The sequence below is a fragment of the Olea europaea genome, unplaced genomic scaffold, assembly GCF_002742605.1.
Source record: "Olea europaea var. sylvestris unplaced genomic scaffold, O_europaea_v1 scaffold1753, whole genome shotgun sequence".
NCBI classification, from domain to species: Eukaryota; Viridiplantae; Streptophyta; class Magnoliopsida; order Lamiales; family Oleaceae; genus Olea; species Olea europaea.
This window is the reverse complement of record NW_019235250.1, coordinates 249,531-270,575: the sequence shown is the minus strand read 5'-3', so window position 1 is coordinate 270,575 and position 21,045 is coordinate 249,531. Positions and strand designations below refer to the sequence as shown.

At 34.8% G+C, this 21,045-nt stretch overlaps 1 protein-coding gene and 1 long non-coding RNA gene across 4 annotated transcripts; both read left to right on the top strand.

Moving 5' to 3' along the window:
• Window positions 1-1,262: 1,262 nt before the first annotated feature.
• Window positions 1,263-6,896, top strand: LOC111377997 (calcium-dependent protein kinase 32-like). Of its 3 annotated transcripts, none has more exons than XR_002699801.1 (9): window positions 1,779-2,285; window positions 2,720-2,843; window positions 2,955-3,098; window positions 3,801-3,953; window positions 4,187-4,302; window positions 4,447-4,614; window positions 4,976-5,206; window positions 5,299-5,516; window positions 6,485-6,896. XR_002699801.1 is itself a non-coding variant. In XM_023001157.1 (8 exons), the coding sequence occupies exons 1-8, from the start codon at window positions 1,779-1,781 to the stop codon at window positions 5,452-5,454; spliced, it is 1,599 nt and encodes a 532-aa protein (XP_022856925.1). In that variant the 5' UTR covers window positions 1,263-1,778; the 3' UTR covers window positions 5,455-5,795. The 3 variants fall into 3 exon arrangements, 1 of the variants encoding a protein (XP_022856925.1); XR_002699800.1 differs by lacking the exon at window positions 6,485-6,896 and adding an exon at window positions 5,621-5,795; XM_023001157.1 differs by lacking the exon at window positions 6,485-6,896 and having other exon boundaries at window positions 1,263-2,285; window positions 5,299-5,795.
• A 1,569-nt stretch (window positions 6,897-8,465) lies between these two features.
• Window positions 8,466-11,407, top strand: LOC111377996. Its single transcript, XR_002699799.1, has 2 exons — window positions 8,466-8,798; window positions 9,353-11,407. It is a non-coding gene; the product is annotated as an uncharacterized LOC111377996 (long non-coding RNA).
• Window positions 11,408-21,045: the final 9,638 nt, after the last annotated feature.

Genomic DNA, 21,045 nt, shown 5'->3' with positions numbered 1-21,045 from the left:
TAATTATGAAAAGTAAATTAGATTCATCATTAGTACCCTATGGTTTAATAAGTTCACGCGTATTTCTTCACTCGACATTTAAACTAAACTAAAATTATTCTAAAATCATATGAAAGAAAAAAAATATATTTTTTCAACAATCTAAATCATAATTCAACAAATTACGTTAGCAAATCACATCCAAAATTTCAGAACTTCTAACATAAACTCTCATTTCCCTAACATTTGATACTTGTCTGCCATTGTTAAACGGATCATCAGTCGCCTTTGTCTGTTACTCTGCTAATTTCTAACTAAATCGTATATTTCTCTCTTCTCTTTCAATAAGTCTCAGATTCTCATTCAAGCCATTATTTCATCGTTCTTCTTTTATCTGTTGTTTTTGAACTTATTATACATATGTGAGTTGTAGTTTGAATAGAAAAATTAATTTTTGTGTGCCTAGGTGATTAATGAACTTGTTCATCGTATGAAAAGAATGAAGGATGAAGCGTACTGATTGTGTGAAAATGTAAAGTTCCCTAACTAGTATTATTATCTTCTATTTTCATAAAATAGTTAGAAAATGAAATTCGTCAATTCCCAATAAACTGAAACTCTATCAATCTTTGTACATCTAAATATATCACGTTCAATCCTTATTTAACATCTCGCTAGTAAGACGAAAAGAGTTTTAACTAAATTATAATAACAGAATGTAACTCTACCTTTACCAGCTGTTATATGACAACATGAATGTCAAAAAAGAAAAGAAAAATAAAAAATGAAGAAATATATATTTGTTCTAGTAACATTTTTTAGAAACAAAGTTTGAAAATAATTTGTTTATGGGTTTCATAGTAAATATGAATATAATTTGACATTTAATATTATTAGTTCTCGTTTAAACTTATATATTAACTTATGTTAAATATAGGTTCATTTGAGCCACATTAATGTAAGAACGAGAATGAAAAATATAATCGTTACGGATCTCATATAAAAGATAGAATATTAAATATGATGATTTGATGTAATAAATAACGGTCATATTTTTAATTTTAATAGGCCAATAATAAGAAATAAATAGAGGCATATTACCATAATGTCAATGAGTAAACCACGAATTAAAACTGAATTAAACCTCAAATTATGATTTGATTTGAAAAATAAAATGACTTGATTTGACCTGGAAAATTTTTAAATTGCATAAAAGGATTTAAATTAAAAATATAACGCAAACAGCCTTTAATACAGGGGCTGAAAATTCTCTCCGTTGCGCTAAATTTAAAATTCCCCTTTTCATCCTCCTGTTTTCTCCATCCCCAACCCTTGTCCTTTTTCTCCTTGATCACCTCCCATTTGTTCCAAAGTTTTTGGCACCCCACATTTCTCTTGAATATTTTTTTACCATACGAGGATAACATTTCCATCTCTTTTTTCTTGGTTTTTCCACCCATTTCACCTGAAAATCTCCATATTAACTTGAGTTGGAAGAGATCTGAGATTTTTGGGGTTTGAATGCTTACAAAACCCTCCTTTTATTTTCTTGATTCTTGTGTGATTTTCTTAAAGATTGAATTTTGTTTGTGGTAGATCGCTGTTTTTCTTCAATTTCGGAAGCCCATTTGGCTGATAGATCCAAAAGGTGGGAAAAGTTCAAGAACTGAAGGTTTAGTTGAGGAAAATTTAAACTTTGATCAAAAGAGAATATAGATTGATCATTGTCTTTATTCTGCTCAAATCTTGAGATCCCTTGTTTGAAAGATTGAAAATTAAGGGTCGAATTTTTTAGCATTATGGGAAATTGCTGTGCTGTACCAAAAACGTCCGACGAGGTAAAAAAGGGGAAACACAAACCGAACCCCTTTGCTGATGATTATGGTGTTAAACAAGCAATACCTAATGGGGGATTCAAATCCTACGTGTTAGATAATCCAACAGGCCATAATATTGAGCAGTTCTACGAGCTCGGGCGTGAACTAGGTCGTGGTGAATTTGGGGTTACATATTATTGTACAGATAAAACTAGTAGGGAAGTTTTTGCTTGTAAATCGATATCAAAGAAGAAGTTGAGAACAAGAGTGGATATTGAGGATGTAAGAAGAGAGGTCGAGATCATGAAAAAATTGCCTAAGCATCCTAACATTGTAACTTTGAAGCATACATATGAGGATAATAATGCAGTCCACATAGTGATGGAGTTGTGTGAGGGTGGTGAATTGTTTGATAGGATTGTTGCTAGAGGACATTATACTGAGAGAGCTGCCGCTGCTGTTACTCGAACAGTTGTTGAAGTTATTCAGGTGAAGATTCAATAAACTTGATTTATAGTTTGAATTCTGATCTGTGTACTATGTTATTGTTCATAGTTCAATTTTCATGCAGTTAATTTCCTGCAACTGTTTATTATAATTTACCCGTAGATTATTTGAATTTATATAGAAGATCTAAACGCTGAATTATAAGGAACCTACTACAGCGGGTGATTGAGGACAGCAACTGAATTAGCTTTCTTTTTGTAATCTGTGTTTAGATTCATTGCTCGATATCTCTAGTCCTACATGCTATTCTAATTGAGCAATTATAGGGTCAATTCATTCTCATGGGTCTCATTTCTCACATTTTCTTTCGTTCTTCCATTTTATTATTATTATTTGTTCCCCCTCCAAATCCTTTTTAAAGAGATCATGCTTCGGTAGTGCTTCAATGTTGGAATTAATATCTGGCTGTTCTGCAGATGTGTCATAAGCACGGGGTCATGCATCGTGATCTTAAACCTGAAAATTTTTTGTTTGCGAATAAGAAGGAAGTGTCTCCACTGAAGGCTATTGATTTTGGGCTGTCAGTTTTCTTCAAGCCTGGTAATGCCTCTTACAATCCTTTTCTTTACCTGTTCAAGTAATGTTTAAACTGGCTAGTATCAATTGCTGATTGTTCCATTTGTGTTAGCTAATCTGTTTGTAATTTTAAAGGTGAGAGATTTAATGAGATTGTGGGAAGTCCTTATTATATGGCTCCTGAGGTGCTGAAGAGAGACTATGGTCCAGAAGTCGATGTTTGGAGTGCTGGTGTGATTCTGTACATCTTATTGTGTGGTGTTCCACCGTTTTGGGCAGGTCAGTCTCCACTTTCCACATGTTTCGAGTTTATTTCTAATGTCTTGTGTGGACACATCCCAAGATTATGAAAGCCTCCTAGAGCATGGATTTCTAAGCTTAAATAGTTACTTTTAATTAACTCTTTTCATGTTAGAGGATGGTGGAATGACTGTGTTCCACAAGACAAAAAAAGGCCAAGGAGCTTTTGAGTAGCTGACTACGATGTTGTTTCTTACCATTTATTTTACTTTGAGTAGGATAATACAGTTATACAAGACTATTATTAAGTAGAAGGGGATGCTTCATCCACTAAGAAGCACGACATGCCAATATATGATCTTTCAAAAAACTAGGACAAGACTCATTGTTTAAACTCTTTAAAATTTTACATTTCTATGCTATCTTTATTTTTATTCTTTTTAATATAGGACACGGCACATGGCACATCAAACATTTTTTCGTGGTGTGTCCTTAAGTTATTTCGTGAGCATCGAAAATTCAATAAATAAATAAGAAAATTGGACAAGCCTGCTGGATTATCCAAGTACTAAAGTGCCCCTGCATAATAGTTCTTCCAATTGACCAACTCATGACTGGAAAAAGAATTGACACGCGTATATAATTACATAAAACTTTATCGAAAGAATAGCATTGTAGTCATTTCCATCTCTCATCACATTTCTAACAAAGTTCTGACGTCAACTGTCTTTGGAAATGCAGAAACTGAACAAGGAGTTGCCCAGGCAATCATTCGATCTGTTGTGAATTTTAAAAGGGACCCTTGGCCTAAGGTTTCTGATAGAGCGAAGGACCTTGTGAAGAAGATGCTCAACCCTGACCCCAAGCAGCGGCTAACAGCGCAGGAAGTTCTAGGTAAAATACTGTCCCTGTCATAATATATAGAGAGAACTACACTAATACCCCTTGTCATTTCTGATTAATGAATCAATACCTCTGTTTGTTTGGAATAGAATGAGTCTTTGAAATTTTTCAAACAAGGGGTGATGCTGTGTTAATCAGAGATGCCAGGAGGGTTACTGTAATTGACCCTGATTGATATATTATGCCATTTTGCTCATTGACTAAAGTAGCTCCTGATTTTTCAGATCATCCTTGGTTACAAAATGCGAAGAGTGCTCCAAATATTTCGTTGGGTGAAACTGTGAGAGCAAGGCTCAAACAATTTTCAATGATGAACAAACTGAAGAAACGAGCTCTTAGGGTAACATTCTTGGCTTTATAAAGTATCCAAGCACATTAATGTCTCTCGTTTGCATCCGTACATGTATTGTCAAAGGTGGTTATTTTTTGTTAAATGATGTCTTATAGCAATGGTTTGTTTAGCAATTGCTTTGTCAAATGACAGGTGATCGCTGAGCACCTGTCAGTGGAGGAAGTGGCAGGCATAAAGGAAGCATTCAAATTGATGGATACGGGTAATAAAGGGAAGATTGACATTAATGAGTTGAGAATCGGGTTGCAAAAGCTTGGTCATCAGATCCCGGATGCAGATCTTCAAGTTCTTATGGAAGCCGTAAGCATTCTATCTAATTAGACCTTTAATGGTTAGACTTTAGCTCTTATTTGACAGGCAGTTCTCCAGTGTTGAATTTCATATTGTTATTTTGATGAAGTCTCGTCTCTACTCTGCAAATCATAAATAATATACTTCCATTAAATTTCTTATCCTAACCATCAGGACCCACGTCAGTCCACGATAATGTTAACTTGTGAATGTGCTTTCTAAGCAATCTACTACCATAACCACATTCTTCCTTGTTCGTCTATGAAGTACAAATTTATAATGCTAATTGATGTATTTGTTCATATAATCATATCGAGTTGTGTGATGCTCCAACACCATCGCATAAAACAATTTTACATTTTCTTTACAGGGTGATATTGACAAGGATGGATATCTTAACTGTGGAGAGTTTGTTGCTATTTCTGTACACTTGCGGAAGATGGGCAATGATGAGCATCTACGTAAAGCTTTTGAATTCTTCGATAGAAACCAAAGTGGGTATATAGAGATTGAGGAGCTAAGGGACACCTTTGCTGATGAGGTCGAGAGCACCAGTGAAGAAGTTATCAATGCCATTATTCAAGATGTAGACACGGACAAGGTCCACTTTCTTCTCATACTCGACTTAAAAATGTGCTTAACCTTTTAATTATATGCACTCTTCTAACTTGCTTGAACTTGTTACTTATGCAGGATGGACGTATAAGTTATGATGAGTTTGCTGCAATGATGAAGTCCGGTACGGACTGGAGAAAGGCTTCAAGACAGTATTCAAGAGAACGTTATAATAGTCTCAGCTTGAAACTGATGAAGGACGGATCATTACAAATGAGCAACGAGGGTAGATAACTTAAAGACGAATGCAGATTTTTTTCTTATCCCAGATACGGATTCTTAAATGCAGCAAAATAGTACGTTCTTTTTTTTCTGACAAGTATCTCTCATTTTATTTTATTTCTGCACGTTTTTTTTTTTTTTTTTGCTTGCACGATCCCTTCTGTTGAATGTTTTGTAGGGCCTCGTGTTCATCTTTTGTTCATCGCAATCGTGTTGCTTTATTTGTTTGAGGGATTGAAGGAATTTGGAGATAATTATTTGTAATTGTAAATATGCTGTCGTTCATTCTATTAATCTATCCTTGAACAACCATTTTTGGTGCTTAGCACTCGTCTATGAGTTAACTTGTTTAATGAGTGTCATTTTTTATTGCTCGTCTATAGTAAAGATGTTTACTGTCTTTTCTCGATTCGATACACCTCCACTGCAATGATTGGATAAATATTGTTATTTTCTCTCATTTAATTAAATCATTTATTTATTTTATCTTTTGTCGATTTAATTCTTGTAAAAAAATATTAATGTGGAAAGTATTCAAGAAAATCATAACCCGAATTGGCATAATGTTTTTGGATATTTTTCAGGTCCTTGATTCTTCACTAACGTCTCCAATAAGAATTGGACTTGGCCAATGTAGTTGAAATGGGGTTGATTAGGAGGCTGTTTGGGAGTGATTTTGAGAATTGATTTTTTGATCGTTATGAGAAAAGTGGGGTCCATCTATGAGAGGAGAAGTCAAATATGACGGCTGAAATAATGAAATAACGGTCAAAAAATCAATTTTTTGGGTAAAAAAATCACTCCCAAACAGCCCCTAGAAAAAATAAGACTAATCCAATTAGGCCATTAAACAAATCATTTGTTAGGATAGGGCTAGCGATTGTTTGTCTAAGTGTAAATTTTTACTTTTAAGTACAATAGTAGGCTTAAAATAATTTTTTATTGATAATAGATAGAATAACTTCTTTAATTATGAAAATAAGTCAATTGAGCACTACTTTGAAGAAACTAACCATTTTTACCTGAAATCGATACTCGACAGCATGCGCAAAAGGGTCTTGGCAGCTTGCGCGGTAATGTGCGAATGGCAAGGCAAAAATCTGCGAGTATCGATTTCAAGTAGCAGGGCATGGACGGATGTCAGCATGTTGCCTTAGCTTATTTTAATCTATATTCGAATCGCATAGAACAAGCGCAAGGATGGCATGTGGTTGGGATTTAAAGTCAGCTGTTGAGTGCTTGAATATTGGGCAGTTTGACTTAGTGGTAGGTTGAAAAATGATTGTCACCGTCCAAGTGGTTGGAGATTTCAAATGCGATTCGAATTTGTGTAAATTTCAAGAGCATTTTCAAGATACCCTTTACTTTTAAAGAATATTTTAGCCGTAATAGGGGACATATTTACGTTGAAAGAGCGATACTTTTTATAAAACTCAAACAAACTCTTTGTTTTACTTTCTTCGTCAGTCATTGATTATGTTTTCCTTATTATTCAATTAATGTATTTATTTAGCTATTGAAAGTTCAATTATTCAATATAATATGATTAATGTATTAGTTGAAATTTGATACTTGTAATTTCATTAAATGCAAGTATGACAAGTACAAATAGAGATAGAATTTGACATTTTGAATGTAGTGAGTCAAAATTAATCATCTTTCAGAGCCAAATTTTAATGAATGATAAGATCAAGTTTAAATGATTGATTAGATTGGCAAAAATTCGTCTAAACTTGATATTTATTCCAAAAAATCATAGGGTTGTTACTAACAGACTCATTGCCACATCAGCTCATATTTACATGGTTTGGTTGCTGATATTATGATGCGATAGAAACGAGTTACGGATATGTGGATAATACTAGTTGTGGTTTATATAAAATGTGGGGTTAAAACTAATTGACTTTGATCTTTAAATTATAAGATCATAATGAAAGACAAACAAGCTAGTAATTAGGCCAAACTAGTTTCTACCAAATCAAGTCTTGTTGTGCAAAAGTGAACAATAAAAATGAAAATAAGAAGAACAATGAGATCGACACGTGTAAGTCTAATTGGTTCGATAATTTGCCTACGTCTGCTACATGGCACAAAAATGATTCATCAACTTCAAAAAGGATTACAATAGATTATTTATGTATAACCTTGATCCCGAAATTATCTTTAAAATATAGGCATGTCCGCTCCGTTTCATCAATTAGCCACCATATACATAAAATATGAGCCACCTAAGTCTTCTTTTTTATCACGTCGTTAACATGCAATGAAAGATAAATATATTAGTTCGGTTATTGTCCAATTCATTTTTAGAAATAAATGTAGGCATGGACATATCAACCTAGTAGAGCTGACGATTTTGAAACTTGAAATGCCGAGATTCGGGTTTTTGATAGGCTGTGTGCCTTGACCTTTTCTACATGGCAATTCCATTAGGAAATATATGAAATCTACATTTCTATTGCTTCATATCTACTCTTATTTATTTGGACTTGTGGTGTATCTCCAGAAGAAAATTTTGCAGCTCAACTCGATGGACCATTGAGTTCTCGTAATAAGTCAAGCTCTAGGCCTCCTTGTACCCGATTAAATGATATGCTAGTTGAGTTGAGTTGCATCTTTTTTGTTTTTCCACAAATCTTCGAATATTTATCATCTATTCGACTTGAAAGAGTATCTCTAATATATTATATTGAGGCGACATACAAATTGGCAGATTTGTCATCTACGTGGTCTTAATGTTTAATTAATAGACAAATTTTTTCTTTGCTTGGGTAATTTATTTTGCATTAAATATAATTTCGTTTTTGATAGTGGAACGATCTAAAAAATCTTAGAAGGTTTGTCTTGACTTGGACCAAAAATTAGGTCGGTAAGATACAAGTAAAAGTTAATTATTTTATTCAGGGACAAAGCAGATTTTTTAGTTTGAAGCATATTCCCTCGAAAAAAAGTAAAAGTTACTTTTAAAGTTAGCCAAACTCAAGACCATTTCCACTCTATATAGTGGCGTGTAGTTGAAAGTTTGATAAATTGTTCATATTTCAGTGTCTAATTGAGGGAGAATTACGAGCTTGACAAACGAGTTTAACTCGGCTGCTCCGATTCCAACGACAGGGCACCCACCCAGTAGTGCTACAACCCCAACTAGCACTATTTATAAAAGGTGGACTCTTTTGTCAGGCTTGTCATTCTCCTTTGTTGGCATTGAACGACAACGGCCGGTGACCGGATCCCCATGGGACTGAGTCCGACAGCAATTTGATCCGCGACTAGCTGGCCTTTGGAGATGGTATCCGGGAACTAAGGAAACCCTAATTATTTATCTTAATCATTATACCGCAACGGTGATATTACAGGTACTCTGCGCCCTCCGAGCTGGTATCTCGGTACTGAGAAACCCTAATTAATTTTCTAGTTTAATTGGGTTTTCCTAAACTAAGTTTCTTGTCGCAATTAGATATATTAGGGTTTGCTTTTCTATTGGGACAGACGGCCTTTACGAGCAGAATGGATGGACGTAGAATCTTTTTATGCTACATATTTGATCTATTTTCTCTTTGATGTTATAATTCCATATGTGATATATCCTGGCTTTAACAGTCTATTTAAGAAGATGGATGGTTGTTTTTTTATTTTATTTATTTATTATTATTATTATTTTTGGTAATTTCATTTAGTGATTGCTTTGCAATAAGATTTGTTTTGTTTTGTTTTTATTTTTTTAATGCCCCCAAGTAAACACAAGAATGATGGCATTCATTATTGCCCGTCACTATGGTTATCCAATTAGAAAATTATAAAAATATATTGATGCTTTTTTACGCTTATTTAATTGCTTTTTGTAATATTTTTGGACGCATTTTTTGGCCCTAATGCTAAGTTATCTCTGGAAGTATTGGTTCGTTTGCAGGCTTGCATGGGCAGGAAAAAAAGAAGCTATTTTTGCATTCTACCGAGGCCAGTTAAATGACTGTCTGTGGTAGGGGACACTTGTTAAGTCTTAACTCTTAATAATTCCACCATATCTATAAATTTTTCTCTTACATATCTGTTACAGTGGCATATGTACACACTTGCAACTGTGTGCTGGCTTCTTTTCCCTGCTATTTAACAATTATCGTTGGACACTTGTTCGTAAAAGTATTGTATTCCAGGATGTTAGAAAACGTGAAAGAGAATTACACATAAGCACACAGTTAATGCATGACGGTGTAAGATTTTAATATGCATGGTGATATTGGAGTCTTATAAAATTTGCTGTTGGGTGGTTTTCAGTACTCGCCTTTCTATGTACAGAGTTGTTTTAACTAATTTGGCAATGAGCCTTATACAGCATGATAGCTCTCTTTCGCTGGAATTTACACTTGATCTGTGTTTTGTAGTTCTTGCTCATCTAAAGCATTGAAAATTCTTGATGATTGATATCTCTTTTCCGTTAGATACTTGATATTCTTCTCCTAGTTCCATTTTCTAATAACACTTGCTACTCTAGTTTTCTGCATATGTGCTTTCATTATCTGCATACAATTGGAAGCCCTCCTATAATTCAATCCTAGGCTTACTATTGCACGTTCTTCAGGGCAGATGAGGTTTGCACTTCTTGATCTTTCATTTTAGACCTTTTCTCAACCTGCCTCAGCTTTTAGAGCTGATTTATTTTTCATAGCCCAGAAAGTTTAAGATTTTGGAATATTTTAAACACAGCCAATCCTTCGAAACTGGAAAAGAATTGGAGATTATAGAAAGCGTAGTTAAAAGCCCATACCTGCTCTAGTCCTCTACTCCTACAGCTGAAGTTGAACCCCTCGAATTGATGTTGCAATTTTTTGGAGGTTGATGACAAATGGCGGGTAACATGTGATTTGTAACTTCTTGCATTTTCTCTTTCTTTTTCTTCCTTTTGTTGTCTGTGGGTTCATATTTCCTTTTGGAGTCTTAAAAGTACTGAAAAATCTAGCAATTGGTTATTTTGTGTTTGTAGTTTCAGTTGTGGATAAATGGCCTTGTCATGTGATAGCTAATTGGTCCATCGATTTTGCGCTACTAATTGCGTATTAGACTTTTGATATTGTTGATATGTTTTACTATGGGTTTTTTAGATGGTTTATCGTTTACGAATATGATTTTTGTTCTTCGATACATTTTTCAGATTTTTCTGGTGGTTCATATAAGGTGGCCAAGCCTCGCATAGAATAAATGCCTCCATACCCAATTTAACCTTTTTAAACGCTGTTACACCCATTTATTAGTTATCCATTTACCTACTAGGGGAGTGTTTGATAGTTATTTTTGTGTAAAAATGGATTTTAGAATAGCAAATTAATGTGAAATGTGTGGTTGAAAAATAAGGAAAAAATTTTAATTTGTGTGTAATATTATTTTAATAAAAAATGTGTGGTTGAAAAGAAGAGAGAAAAATGCATTTTGAAAAAAAAAAATGGCTACCAAATGAGCCTTAGATAAGATATGCTTCCATAACATTTGCCATGTAAGGAAGAATTAATGTGCAGGGAATGGTTTTAGAGCTCGTTACGAGTTTCCTTTTAGTATCTTTGCTATTTCGGTAACAAGGTTCCTCAAGTATGCTTCTTTGACATTCTTGTTTTGTAGGACTCGTTCATTGACCTTCATCAGATGTGAAGATTGTGTGGGTAAGTTAAAATGATTTCTTGTGCCAGTGGATGGATTCTTTATTGATCATCGCTTTTTGTGCAATGGGTTTGTTACCAATGTTTGGCTTCCATTTTTTGAAATGAAAATGGATAGAATAGGGGTTATTTATTTTTATTTTTTTCCTGAAAAATGAGTGGTAAAAAAAGAAGGAAAAACTTTTGGTTTACGTATAATATTATTTTATGGAAGATTATGTGATTGAAAATAGGATTGTAAATGAATCTGATATTAATCGAATTTGCTCAAATTCGATCTGATTCGATAATCAAAGGATATTAGAATGTTAAATCAATTTTTGATTTGTTATGTTATTTGATCCGCTAACCCAATTTGAAATTAAAAAAAAATTAGAAAAATAAAAAATTTATTTATTTTTTTCATTAAAAATAATAATCTCAACAAGATTTTAATTAATTATTTATTTTAAAAAATATCTTAACTATCTTGATGGGCTTAGCTATTATATTAGAAGGCTCAAATTATATATATATATATATTTTCAAGTGATGCTCCTTTTTAAAGGGCACTCCTCTTAAAATGTTCAAGTGATATTCCAATGTGGGATATTATTTTTTTAAAGAATTCTCTACTTCCAATGATTTAGTGATCTTTTAACGTGGAATATTAATCGAAATTATTTGTTAATTTTAAGCGTTTACTTTATTATTCTCATTAAAAAATCATAGTCCCAATAAGATTTTAATTACAAACAATATTAATTTTAACAAAGTAAATTATTTTGGACATATTAATTGTTAGTTTTTTATGTTATAAAACAAATTATTATGATAAATCTAATGAATAAATTATTTATTATTTTTATCTTATTTTAATTAATAAAAAAATTCTTTTCATAATTTTCAATTAAAAATATTATACTATTATATGATATTATTTATTGATTAGAAAAAATTTACGTGTAAAGTATAATACAATTTTGAAAATGGAAAAAATTGTGTAATAAATTATGTGATAATATAAAAAATATAATATATTATTATAATAAATCGGGTTGGGTTGTTATTGGATCGGATTGATCTATATTCATATTTGATCCATTTAGTTAACATATTATCGAATTCAGATTTCGATCGGATTATTGGATCGAGACTTTAAATTCATCTCACATTAATTTTATCGGTTATGGATCAAAATTCAATTCATTTGCAGACCTAATTGAAAATAGGAAAGAGAAAAATGAAATAAAATTTAATGATGATCAAACGGGGATATTGTGATGAATTATGGATGGACATCATCATTTTTGTGCAATGAACTCCTTTGATGAATCAAAATTTCAGTTTGCATCGTTTTCATTTACACTTTTAGAATGTGTCAATTTTTTACTCACTAAATTAGGTAGCAGAATGTCATTTCTTTTATTTTGGCCATTAAAAGAAACAAAAATAAAAGAAAGTAATAAAACAGCCAAAAAAAAAAAAAAGGAAAATTGTAATGGAGTCCATAACTTTTCGAAAAGTACAAAATTTTATTTAAATACAATTAAAAAAAGAAGAAGAGAAATTTCATTTTTTTCCAACCATGCTCGGCATCCACCTTGTAAACAGTTACTCCCATGCATACTGATCCAACCACACCAAGGGGGTCAAACACGATCTCCAAAATTGTAATCACTGTAGCATCACGATCATCATTTTAGAAAACCTAATTTAGAAAAGAGAGAAAAAAAAATGACTATGAAAAATCAGCATAGATCGTAGAACGACCATCGACGATGAGCATTTCACTAGCCCTTTGTTGATTTTTTATTCAATCTATTTCTTTATAAATAAAAATTTTTAATATTCGAGGAGTGTGGACCGTGGATGGGATGGAGTTGGTGTCATCCTCCACCTTACAAAAGTTGTGGCCGCTAAAATCGCATGGAAACTTATATTTGGAAACGCCAGCAAAGAGGTGGATTATGCTTTTAAAAAAAAAAAGGAAAAAAAAAGAAGAAGGTAAAAGTAAATTTGTTATATTTTGCAAACGATAAGGATGAAAAGTGTAAAATTTTCAAAAATGGAAAAAAATTAAAACATTTCATCTTATGAATGAAATAAATAGAGTTAATTGTTCAAATAGTCACTGAACTTAGGTTCATGTTTTTAATTGGTCACTAAAGTTTAATATATCGAGTTTTGGTCATTGAACTTAGGTCCATGTTTTAGATCGTTTATTGGAGTTTAAAATGTCGAGTTTTGATCATTAAACTTTGAAATATACCGTACGTTACTCACTAGCATAATTGTTGAATTTTCAAAAATATCGAGTTTACAGTGAGTAATGTACAATATTTTTTAAAGTTCAATGAGTAATATAACGTATTTTTCAAAGTTCCGTACTGAACTTTGAAAAATATTGTATATTATTCACTGAACTTTAAAAAAATTATACATTACTCACTATAAACTCGATATTTTTCAAAATTTAAAAGTTATGCTAGTGAGTAACGTACGACATATTTCAAATTTCAACTGTCAAAACTCGACATTTAAAATTTCAATGAACAATCTAAAATATAGACCTAAGTTCAGTGAGCAATCGAAAACATTGATTTAAGTTTAGTGACTAAAATTTGACATTTTAAATTTCAGTGACCAATCAAAGACATGGATCTAAGTTCAGTGTTCAAAACTCGACATTTTAAACTTCAATAATCAATAAAAGATATGAATCTAAGTTTGGTGATCATTCGAACAATTAACTCATAACTTGCATGGGGTACTTTTAAAAAGCACCCAGTCAAAATACCAAATTTTCACATTGACCAAATTTTTTTGCCATTCACCAAAAGAGTCTTTTGAAGAGTAAATATCATTTTTGCCCTTATTATGTGTTGTAATTACAAAAACATATTATTTGCCCAAAAGACAATAATACCCTCTTTAAAAAATTAATAAATCCAAACAATCCCACTTAAATCTTAAAACAAAATCACTTTCCTTATCAGATTTTTCAACACAGTTAAAAAGAAATTTCCTCTTCTATCGACTTGAACATTGAAATCTTAAAAAATTATCAAAGGCTCAACAAAAAAATATTACTCACAGTTGGCACTTGAAATTGTTAAGTATAAATACGTATGCTTAATTTCATTTTAGTTAAATTAGTACATTGTTTGAATATTTAAATTTTATTTCAACATATGATTTTAGAAAAATGAAATATTACATTCTTAAATGGATGAATAATTTTTTTTAGCAAAAACGAGGAAAAAAATTCATCTGTTCAGATGCAAAATGTAGAAGACAGCCGGCCAAAAACGTGTCTGGCCCGTACACGTCGTTTTTTTTTCCTCGTGTCATATTTTTTTTCATCCTTTTATTCTCGTAATTATAATTTTATTAATAAATGATGTTTCCTAATGCAGATATGGGATCAGCTACTGTCCCGATTTGTTACTTTGATGAATTTGAAAATAATGACAATGATCGATGGGTGTGGAAAATGACGAGTGAAAGACATAGTTATGCTGCAATTGTAATAACATCAAGTACATCATATGCAGAAATGTACAATGAGATACAGAACTTGCTGAAAGTCGATCCCTCTGAGTACACCATGGAATTGAGATTTCTAATGGGCGAGAATACATCCATTTCAATTCCACCTATAATGGTTACTTCTGAAGTTAAAATGAAGGTTTTAATTGAAATGAACCAGAAACGTGCAATTCCTATTTGCGTAACTTTGATGAAGAAGAATGTCCCCGAGAGTGAACACGAAGATTTCGATGGAGGGGATCGTAATGTGAATGAGTTTTGGGACACAGTGGAAATAGTGCGTGATGATGTTGTAGCTGTTCCAGAGACAGTTGCTCCTCACTATGATCTCACCGTTACACACAGAATTTGCTCGGTAGTGCTAGACAACGAAATAGATAATGACTTTACAAGTGAGAATTTGATTGCTTTATCCCGTTTGAGACATGCGTCGAGTGGGAGCTCACAAACTGGATCGAGTGCACGGTCCTCTAATTGTTCGCGTATAGTCCCCGATGATGAAACTTTGTATGCCGAGCAACTATTTGACACGGAGAAAGATTTGCAGGAAGCTGTTCACCGGATTGCTTTGAAACACAATTTTGAGTTTAAAGTGAAGAAATCAAACAAGTCAATTTATATAATTGTCCGCGTTGACGACAGTTGCCTTTGGCGTTTGCGAGCAACGAAAATAGATACGAATGAATTCTTTGTGGTTCGTAAGTATGCACGGGAACATAATTGTGAAGTGTGTATTCGTCGAAATGATCACGGGTAAGCCGGATCATGGTTAATTGGTCGAGAAGTAATGCACAAGTTTTAGGACCCATGAAAAATCTACAGACCTTTGGACATTATTAATGATGTTTATCGAGAGTACGGGGTGGTCATGAGCTATCAGAAAGCTTGGAAGACTAAAGAATACGCATTGGAGGACTTGATGGGTTCGACCGAGGAGAGTTATGCTAAATTGGCCAGGTATTTATTTGTTTAGATGTTTATTTAATAGTTATCTAATTAATTCAATCATTAATTTCAATTTTTTATTTAATTATTTATCGATTCTTTATCTAATGTGTAATTAATTATTCAATTCAATTGTTAATTTTTCATTTTTTTAATATTGTTTATTTAATTATTTAAATTATGATTATTGTTTATTTAATTGGTCAGGTTTTGCTATCACATGGGAAGAATTAATACTGAATCGGCATTTTTTATTGAGAAGGATGACGAAAATCGCTTCAAGTATTTCTTTATGGCCCTTAGACAATGCGTTCGAGGATTTCGAAACGCAATGTGACCCTTAATCCTAGTCGACGGTACAACCCTCAAGGCGAGATACGGGGACAAGTTGATTATTGCAACATGTCAAGATGCTAACATCCAAATTTATTTTCTTGCATTCGGTATAGTTGACGGAGAAAATGATTTGGCAATGCGTTGGTTTTTCACGAAGTTGAGGGAAGTAATTGGGGATGTCGAGAACCTTGCATTCGTAACTGACCCAAGGCAGTCAATAATTAACGGAATCGTCGAAGTCTTTCCCAAGGCACATCATGGTTGCTGTATGTACCATATACAAGGAAATCTAAAGATCAAGTATCGAGGCAAGGGCATCATTCCATTGTTTAGGAAAGCTGCAGAGGCTTACAGTTTTCAAGAGTTTGAAAAGTTTATGGTTGAAATATAAAGTAAATCCTATAATGTATGGAAGTATCTGACAGAGATGGGGATCGAACATTGGACACGATCACATTTTCTAGGACGTCGAACAATGCGGAGTCGCTCAATGCCTTATTTAAGAAGGATCGAGAGTTACCAATTCTCGCAATGCTTGAGAACATTCGTGACAAGCTGCAACAGTGGTTTCATGATCGTCATGAGGAATCACAGAGTTGCACAAGTGTGCTAACCCTGGCTCAGGAAGATAAACTCTTCAAGACTCTAGAGGTGGCAAGGAAGGTATATGTAGAATCACTAGATCAATTTCGCTTCTCCGCGAGATGTGCACGTAATTTCGGATACATCATCGACTTGAATGATAACACGTGCACGTGTAGACGGTTTCAGTTGGAGAGTTTTCCGTGTACATATGTAGTGGCGGTGGCTATGTATCGAGGAATTCCACCACACACCTTATGCAGTGCTTATTACACGACTGGTTCTTGGAGAGCAGTATATGTCGAAACCATATTTCCTGTACCGAATGAAGCCGAGTGGGAAGTTCCCGATCACATTCTCTCATTGAATAACTTGTTGCCACTAGCAGTCGACCCACGTACTCCTGGACGTACACGTACGTCTAGAATACTATCGACCGGAGAATTTCTCGAACCTCATAAGTGCGGCAGGTGCGGTGCAACAAGACATACTAGAAGATTTTGTACAAATCAGATCCTTCTACAAGACAACGTAATAGATGTATAATTGAAGTTTATGCAACATTATTTATAACATTGATATTAATTATTCACTCATATTCTTAATGTTAATTATTAGATTTAATTTTTTTATTTTAATATTTCATTATTTAGTTTCGTAATATTTGAAGTTAATCCTTTTTTAAAACTCAGTGCGTTCTCCACAATATACTCAAACATTATAAATACGTCATGAAACATTTAAATAAACACATAAACTAAAAAATAAAAATTAAAAAAATAATATATGTTCTACAATTATTTCGTAATTACAAATGAATGAATGAATGAAATATACAATGTTTAAACGTTACAATATGTACAATTATTTTAAAAAAACACGGCTCAATATCTACGGATCACCATTAAATTCAAATAAATCACAAGCTAATTTATTTCTCCAATTTTGTATCCACCTTCTGTGCTACACTCAAAAATTCTATGTACTTGATAGCGAATATGCCGCAATTACCCTTACAATTAAAAAATATTGTATTAGCACATCACCTTCTAACTAGAACATAAGTTGTAAATTACAAAAATAAAATAATAAACACTTATGATATTTGCTGTCTCGCTGTCGTCGTGTCCCGCACGGTGGCTAGTCTGTCCTGCACAGTAATGTTACCTCGTCTAGCCAGCATGGGACGATCACAGACACCGACTCCAAATTTTTACTCTAGCTGACCTTATGTCAGGCATGAATGATCGGGGTCATACACATACATAGTCGAGTCAACGAATACAATCTCTACTGCAATGTAGTGATGATTGATACACGTCGGAATGTACAGATGCGTACAACCCTCCCATGGCTTTCTCCCGACACTCGGCCACATCCTTACGACCCACTCTATCATGTATGTAGGCACTGTGTATTCGCTACCCATAGCTTGCAACGTCTAGTACTCAATATCAACGACACGTATGAACTCAGTGTTCAATATGAGTTGGCCAGGAATGTTGAACGATCTTGGATATTGTTCAGCTCAATCTCGTAGCAAATCCATGGCGAAGTTAATGTGCTGCACCAGGAAGCACCAATTAAAAAAGAGTTATTTAATTTCATAAATGCAAAACTCAAAAATATGTATACGTAATAAATAACAATATTACTACTTCACTTATATCATCGGCGAGCAAAGCCCCCGAAATTGTGATGTTGCGAAACCACTTGTAAGCGTCCGAGATCGTCTTATGAGCAATCCTGCGACCGACTCTGAAAAATAAGAAAAAAATTGTTAAGTAAAAATATAGATGTGTCAGCATCTACGTAATGTACTAATCCTTAACGAATAATACAATACTTACCCGGGCATAAGTGCTCTCCACTCCGCCTCGAACGCTTTCCACTTGGCGTGGTCCACCTCCTTGAATAAATTCAGGTGCGTGCCGTCGACGAACCTCCTTCTTTTCGCCTCCGCGGTAAACGGAGAAACGACGTACTGTGATGATGCCCCGGCCTCTTGCCGACCACCAGCTCTGGCGCATCAATAGTACGCGAAACCCTCGCAATATCCGACACTCCCTCACCTACCATCGGGACCACCTCTTTCATCCCCTCAGACACAAAAACTACGTCCGCACGAGTCTGGCGTCTGATATGATACCCTCTCTGCCTCGGATACCCCCTCCTCCTTCGGCACCCTCACGACCTCCTCCTTCGGCACCTCGGGTACCCCCTCCTCCTCCGTCACCCTTACGACCTCCTCCTCCGGCACCCTCCTGACCCCCTCCTCCTCCGGCATCCTCCTGACTTCCGCCTCTGGTACCCCCTCCTCCTCCGACACCCTCTCGATCGGTAACCTCCCGACCTCCTCCTCCATCTCCATCGGAGCCTGATCCTCCATCTCCATATCTATCGGGCCATCGAGATATGAAGCTAATGTATCATCCGATGCCCACAACGAGTCAATATACCCCGTCTGACCTCCTCAACCCTGATAACCACCGGCCCCTCCGTCACCCCCTCCGTCCCGATAGCCGCTTGCTCCTCCGTCCCGATACTCGCCAGTCCCTCCGCCCCGATACTCGCCAGTCCCTCCGCCACCCTCTCCATCCTGATACTCGGCAGTCCCACGCAGGCCTACTAAAGGTCTCCTAAACTAACCTGTATCATCCCAACATCATGTTGTAAGTTAGCTACTTCGCCTCGTAAGCCAGTTACGTCACCTCCGATCTCTATCATAAGTCGGAACATATCATCGATGGAAGCACTCTGACTACGTGCAGCTGATCCACGTGGGAGGTGTCCGGACGCAGGAGACGGTGATCTCATGCAGGGAGGTGACACTCTCGACGGAGATGATTGCATGTAGGGAGAGGACACCCTCGACGGAGGCGACATCCTCGGGGAATGTGACACCCTCGACCGAGGCGACATCCTCGGGGAATGTGACACTCACGGTGGAGGTGATAGTCGACGGTGCTCATAAAAAAAGAAACATTACAAATCAATAACTTAATTAAAAAATTATAACGATAATCAACATATTATATTCAATTAACATACCATGTCTCGATCGACGATGGACTCAGGTCTCTCTCGAGCAGCACGATCTGTTAACAACTCACAGATATAAGTTCGATCCTCATCCTCGATCGGTGGTGTCAGCTCAGTGAGGACTTCAAGCTGACATATTGAAATTTCATCGAATTACTGACCACGTATCCAGTTTCGAAAATGACATACAACAGAAAGCGCAAATATATAACACGTACCTCAGGATCGTCTAGGATAACTGATAGCTGTTTTGCAAGGGGCTTGTCTTGTGCTCGCCAATGGTGCATCCGAGGGATGCATGTATCCCCTCTCCTCGCATACCGACCAGCCAGGATGGGAACAATCTCGTAGACCCATATCTGCAGTAATTACGATTATTATATGTACAATTTAATAAAAAAATGGATAACTCATTATGTTAAACATTTACCTGCAAAGATAACGGCAGGCCATATACATCGTACTTACGCTCCGACCTAACTCCCCTAGGCATCAAATGCCCCCTCCTGAAGACGTGTAAAGTATCGAAAAAACATCTCTCCCCCTACAGATAGCTATTGAACGTATCGATATCATCAACAACTTGCAAATGAAAAACGTCAATCGACATCTTTCTGTGATGACACCTCACTACGCTCTCTAGTATAAACACCATCCCCAACTTCAACTTATCGGAGATCTGGTCGCATCCCCTGACTGCATCTCCTAACTGCGCCAGTGTCACTGTCGTGTGCCCATTAAAATAATCATTCAGCAGCCTCTTGTCTGTCGAAATACTGGCCCTCGCTGCCTCTTCGCTCGTACATCTCAATCCAGGGATGAGGGCAAACTCGAATATAGAAAATGTAGCAACCTTGCCCCCAAGATCAAAATGGAGGGTATCTTTGTTAACTGGCTTAAACAGCCGACACAGTAATGAATCGATCAACTGTCCAGAGAACTGTACAGATCGCAGTGAATACAGGGGCCATAGGTAGGATCGACGTAATATCTCTGCGTGCTCTTCGTCCAGTAAACCCAACACTGCTGTAAAGCTGGCAAAGTTACAATTCGACGTAATTTTGCCAGGAACCTGTCTCAAGGCTGCATCCAAATGATAATCCATCCTGCAAAATTTCAAATGTTAGAACATTTGAAACATAATGTCACAAAATTCAACTAACCGAACTGTAAGTAATATACGCACGAAATAACAGATAATAAAGAAAATGAATTAAAAATTACACAACAACTTATAAAAAAGGGAAAAACTAATTTTTATAAAATTATTTATTTCATAATTTATTTTAATCCATGTTAGAAATTTATTTCAATTCTTTATTTAATTAAATTTGATTATTTATATTTAATTACATATTTAAATAAATTATTTTGAAAATTTATATTTCTTACTTATTTAAATTGTTTATCTAAATTATTTATTTCGATTCTTTATTTTTTTATTTAACATTTATTTTAATTGTTTATTGAATGCTTAATTTTAATTATTTATTATAATTGTATATTTAATTATTTTCTT

Excerpts from the sequence above, each read along its gene's own strand:
- LOC111377997 (XM_023001157.1), top strand. The coding sequence starts at position 1,779 with ATGGGAAATTGCTGTGCTGTACCAAAAACGTCCGACGAGGTAAAAAAG. Across the intron at positions 2,286-2,719 it reads CAGTTGTTGAAGTTATTCAG|ATGTGTCATAAGCACGGGGT; the intron begins GTGAAGATTCAA and ends GCTGTTCTGCAG. Across the intron at positions 3,099-3,800 it reads TGTTCCACCGTTTTGGGCAG|AAACTGAACAAGGAGTTGCC; the intron begins GTCAGTCTCCAC and ends TTGGAAATGCAG.